This window comes from Lepisma saccharinum, chromosome 3 (assembly GCF_977018435.1).
Source record: "Lepisma saccharinum chromosome 3, izLepSacc3.1, whole genome shotgun sequence".
Lineage (NCBI taxonomy): Eukaryota > Metazoa > Arthropoda > Insecta > Zygentoma > Lepismatidae > Lepisma > Lepisma saccharinum.
Window position 1 is genome coordinate 108,220,750 of NC_139231.1, and position 6,000 is coordinate 108,226,749.

General features: G+C 36.0%; 1 protein-coding gene across 1 annotated transcript in view; it reads left to right on the forward strand.

Annotated features, from left to right (window-relative positions):
* The window catches only part of CysRS-m (cysteine--tRNA ligase-like protein, mitochondrial), a 30,237-nt gene extending 24,485 nt beyond the window's left edge, over positions 1-5,752 (forward strand). Inside the window, exons 10-12 of the mRNA XM_083119129.1 lie at positions 27-149; positions 4,549-4,635; positions 4,839-5,752. Coding sequence (XP_082975255.1) covers positions 27-149; positions 4,549-4,635; positions 4,839-4,895 — 267 coding nt within the window. The 3' untranslated portion in view covers positions 4,896-5,752. The remainder of the gene's footprint in view (positions 1-26; positions 150-4,548; positions 4,636-4,838) is intronic.
* The last annotated feature ends 248 nt before the right edge of the window (positions 5,753-6,000 follow it).

Genomic DNA, 6,000 nt, shown 5'->3' on the forward strand with positions numbered 1-6,000 from the left:
TTCTATTGCAGTTTGTTGTTTTCTAGGAAGTACTAAAAACTGAAGCCGATGCCGTTCCTGTAAAGGTGGACGAGATATTGGACTGTATGCTTCAGTTCCGCAGTACTGTGAGGGAAACTGCTTTGCAGAGGAGCCTTGATGGGAAAAATGTGTGTAGGATTTATCTTTTTTTTAGAACTATGCATTTATCTTAAGTAAACATTTCTGTTGTGTGGAAAAAGTTCCTTGTGTCCAGGTTGATATTCTTGCTCTTCTGACTAATTAATTTTGATTTTGATTACACTGGTCGACATTTTTTCAAAAGTTGAACGATGTTTTGAAATGAATAGGTGACTCTGAAAGGATTTTTCATGCTGAATTCAAATTTGAAAACCGTTTTGCTCCATCACGTCACAATTTTTCACAAATCGTGAAAACTGAATAGCATATAGGGGTCTATTATGGTATTATTGGGATCATTTGGGGTTTATATAATCATATTACAGACACATAGAATAAATAATTTTGGAAATATAGTAATCAGTGGGACATATATTGAGATTGTAAAATCTATATTATATACTATATTCATGTACATTTTCATTTACACATGTCTAGAAAGAGATATAACATAGTGAATTTTGAATTACTGAGACTCAGGATCAAACTTCATTCTTTTTGACTTTCTGCCTTCCCCGACACCCGAAGTAGAAACATCTCTTTTTAACATCCAACAAAAATCTTCCATCATGGAAACATTCCATCGTCCCTGGTATCTCCGTTCCATCTCTGCTATGTCCTTGTGAAATCTTTCCCCGTGCTCCTCGCTGAAGTGTCCGAGATTACTCGGAAAGAAATCTAGATGTGAGTTAAGGAAATGCAATTTGAGGCTCATTTTACAACCAAGTTTACATAAATTCGTTAGCAGATTTTTCACAAAACGTTCATAGTTAACGTGTTTTTCATTGCCCAGAAAATGGGCAACCACCATTTTGAAACTTACCCAGGCATCCCTTTCCGTAGCAGTCATTATTTCTTCAAAATCTGCATCCAACATCAGTTTCCGTATCTGAGGGCCAACAAAAATACCCTCTTTGAGCTTACCCTCAGTGACGGATGGAAATTTCCTGGCAATGTATTTAAAGCATTCGCCGTCTTTGTCTAACGCTTTCACAAACTGTTTCATTATCCCTAACTTAATATGCAACGGAGGAAGCAGTATTTTAGACGACTGAATTAATTGCCGTTGTGTCACATTCTTCTTCCCTGGAGTGAGAGATTCTCTACTTGGCCACGTTTTCACTTTCCAATGATTCTCCCTGTCCCGACTGTCCCATTCGCACAAGAAGCAAGGGAATTTTGTGTTCCCAGCAACAAAGCTATCACTTTGAAATCTCCACAGACAGACCAACCATGTTCTTCATATTTCACTTTCAGTAGCATGAACCTCAAAGTTTCATAAGTTTCCTTAAGCGACACAGAATATGCAACTGGAATCGATGGGAACACATTACAGTTATTTAACAGAACACCCTTCAGACTAGTCTGTGATGCATCAATGAAAAGTCTCCATTCACTTACATTGTAAGAAATACCATACAATTCTATGACTTTCCTTATGTTGTTACAATAAACAAGGTTTTCGTCTTCAGTAAAGTATGGGAATAGCTCTGTCTCTCGATGCCTGTACCATGAGAAATGTGTTCCTGGAGACAACAGGTGTTTCTTACTCAGTCGGGAACCAAGAAATTTGGCACTCTCCTTTGGTAAATTTAGGTCTCTTACGAGATCATTCAGTTCATGTTGTGTGAAAGGTTGCAGAGTGCCTGTACTTGTACCAGGACAGAAATCGTCACTGTCATCATAGTGTGCACGTTCAACTTCATTGTCACTTGAAGTGCTGCAATTATCACTACTCGTACGTGGTACAGGTACAGGTACATCTGGCCCATGAGGCACGGGCCTAATGGCCGATTTTATGTTGTTGGGATAGCTCACATTGCTCTTGTTCTTAGCACTGAAACCGCTAACATCTATAGCACAGAAATATCAGTCATCAATGTGATTTTTTGGTTCCCGCCATACCATTGGTATTCCAAATGGCAATGCTTTCCTCTTGCCACACTTCCACAATCGCAAAGCTTCCACACATGTTTTGCAAACTTCATGCGGGGCCCAGTTTTTGTCCTGATCACCTACTTTAACACCAAAATATTCGTGGTAAGCAGACCTCACAAATGTGGTGATACGTTGTCTTTGCCTCTTCACTACATAGCTTCCACAAATGTAACAGAATACATGGGGCGAGTTCAAACACTTCCTGCACGACGACATTGTCTCTCGACACAGCACGAACTATCGACAATGACGGAAACTTTATCAAATGTTTTGCATTCCCTACTGCTATTTACATATATAATATCTACAATATACTTAACTAAGGTTTTCGGATCACGTAACCTTATACACGGTAAATAAATTAAAAACTGTACTATTTGCATTAGTTGGTATCGAATAACAAAACTTAGAAACAAATTTATTGAATCATTCATTGTTACTAGGCGTCTTCAGCAATTTTGTTAATCATATAATGTAATAAGAGGTGCACTGCCATCTATCGGGAATATTATTAACTTCTAATTTCTGGGCAGGAATTAAGATTTACAACAATGAAGATTTCTAAATAACTGAGGGTGATACAACAAAAACAAGGTCACTTCTGAAATCAGCATCAAATGTAGTTTCAGAAACCACAATTAGTTTCCAAACATCAGAACCCATGTCGACCAGTGTTATTAATCAACATCCCACATGGCACCCTGTATTCTGAAAAATCCCAGACCTGCTGTAAAACTCCCAGCTGCCAACCCCTAACCACAATAGACAAGAACCACAAGACACTAAGCAGCACAGCACAGCAGAGGACACAACCTATCACTGCATAGCCATAGGGAATAGTGTAAATCAAAACTTCTGCCAGTCAGTTGTAAACAATGCAGTGACATAATATTACCTCTGTACCAGACACCAACCTACATTAACACATTCGGGTCTGGCCTCATAATACAGCATTATTACCTCTGGTCTGCGGTTTTTGGTTGTTTTTCAAAAAATCATAGAAAAAATATTTTTAATTTGTTTTTATTTACCACATATTTCTTAAATCTACAAAACTTCCTCTTTTCAAGGAACAAAAATTTGTTAAATTTTATTTTCATTTTCAGACGTTTTTTAGTATTTTTTTCAGCAATGTTTTGTGAAGAAGGAAAAAGTACAACATTGTAACAAATGTAAATATAGAGATTTTTAAGTTTGTAATCGGGAAATTTCAATAATTAACTACATAAACTATCAATACATCTTTTGAATCTTGCATAAGAATACTTCTTATGTGCACATAACAAAAAATAATTACAAATTACAAGTAATTATCTTTTGTATGAAAAAGAGGCTGCAGGACAGGACCAGACGATGTATCAGTTGGTTCTGCGTCATCTGTAAAAATTAAACAAATAAATAAATAAACTAAATAAATAAAATAAATTTTCATTTTACATACACTATACAAAATAATAAATGGAAAAACTAAAAATTACATCAGTGCATGTAGGAGAATCAAGCAAGAGGCAAGATGAATAGACCCAAAAAAATTACCTCTTCTCACTTCATTCATAAAATACTAGAGTTTGCAACACTGTTTATATTGTCGACAATAATTATTATGAATATAACCTACCTTCCAAATCTTCAAATTCATGTGCATCATCAAAATCGTCGCTAACTTCAAACTCTGTGTCGGAATCCTCCATGCAGTCTTGATCTAACGACGCCATTCTAAACAATGCACAGTACATCAACCCGACAACAAACAGTCACAGGTGCGAGATAAAAATAGCACATGAGTCACCTAGCAGTCGGAATTTCAACAGAGGGGCTTGAATGAACACGCGCATGAGACGAAGTACGTGCATAGCCTGTCGTTCAATCGGCAAAGCGATTGCATACCGCAGGACGGGCTATGCCCGTCATTCGTCCACATTGCCTTTAAGTGCACTGCGGGCTATGCCCGTCGTGAGACCCCAATGTGTTAAAGAAGACACTGAATATTTCAAATTAATCTCTTGCAAGAGCAATAAGAGCAACATGTAACTTTTTCACAAAATGTTTTCACCACATAAATGGTGTGTTTCTACTCTTTTATGGTATTTGCAGTGATGAAAATGGAAATAGATAAAACAAATGCACTGAAGGATCTCTGTTCTGATGGGCCTTGAACCCAGAATGAAACTACAAATTTAAATGTCAATTGTACTGCATACAGTTCAATAATTCTTTGTCTTTTCCTATTCAAAAGTTGAATTAAGAATACACTTTATTTATTAAGTATATGATATTTTAAAATTGGTTAGTCTATGTATCTATTAGTTTATTTTTACAGGTAGTTAGTTCAAAATCATAGTGTATTACTTCATAGAAGTTGAGATTCTTAAATGGTTCTTCTACTTTTCAGTTTTCAGAATGCCTGAAATTCAAACTCAGGATTTAATCACTAGTATGCTTCTTTTACAGAGTGATGCTAGTGAGAAGAATGAAGTGTTGTTGAAAGCCTGTGATAGCCTTAGAGAAAATTTGTCTTCAGCAGGAGTTCAGTTAAAGGTAAGAGAAAACTTCTTTTTACAATTTAGCAACCAGTATTTTCTTTCTATCTTTTGACATTGTTGAATGTCAGTTTAAAAAAATGCATACATTGTCAGAATTCCTTTGTTGGACTTGTTTTATGTTGGTAGTTTAGGCTGTTCTTTTATTGTTCATGTATGCCTCGTTCAGTCGCAAATTATGTTTCTCCCTCGCCTTTCTAGGACCATGGCAAAATGTCATCTTGGAGTCTTGCTGGCGGTAACAGGAAGAAAAGGTAGTGTTGTAGTTTTCAATGTACATTGTTAATATTTAGATGTAGGTAAAAACTATTGTAAATAAAATCAAGTTTGTACAATGAAATTTGTAAGATTTTGTGCAAAAGTATTCTACAAAGTAACAAATGTATTACTTTGTCACACAACCCTAAACCCATCTTAGAATTGCCTACACTTTTAGCTCTTCAGTGAAGAATCCTCACTGTCCTTGTCCATCCCAATCTTCCTAGGTTGTCTCTAGGCTCTTGTTAACATACATCCTCTAGTCCTCGTTCTTTTCCTATGGTCAGATTAGGTTGTTGTAGGTTGACGTTGACGGGAGTATAGGAGTTCCCATTCACTCTTGAGTGTCTCAATAATTATTTTTTAGTACTATACATGCATTTCATAATTCTAGCAGAGATAATTCTTACATGCCTTGCTGTGGTATTGTTCATGTAGAAATCTCACTGTTTCAACAAACTGCATTGTTTTTAATCAAGAATTAATTAATAGTATATTTTGATCTTATACCCATGGGAAGGTAAAAATGGTATAATAGTAACATTTAGGTATAAGAGTAAGTACATTGGCACAAACACATTCACTCCATGCCTTCCAGTTGAGATATACAGCATCATAACTTAGTTACAGTGCCAAGTGATACTTAAATGTTTAAGGGAGACACCAAGTGTGTAGTCTGAGATATTGTCCAGTTAAGATTGGTTTCAGATTGGATTTCAGAGCTAATAACATCACAAGATGGTGACTAACATTCTCTCTCTTCATTGCATGATTTTTAGTATCTGCACCCTAGTACTGCATTGATAAGTATTTTGTGTGTGATCCTTTTTTGTTATTTTCTAATAAAGCACTTTGCACTTGTTGATCTATGTGTTTTCTTTTGCATTTATACCAGGTGTGACAATAAAGTTTCTGGACCGAGTTTATTTGTCAAGTTTTGAGGTTGACAGAGTTGACAGTTTGTGTGTCCATCATTTCACATATATCACTTGTTCATTACGAGTTTAGAATGGAAGAACATTGTAAATATCAAGCTCTGCTGTAAAACAATTTGGAAAACTGCAGCAAGAATGTATGAAATACTGTGTGTCCCAAAATAATGTTT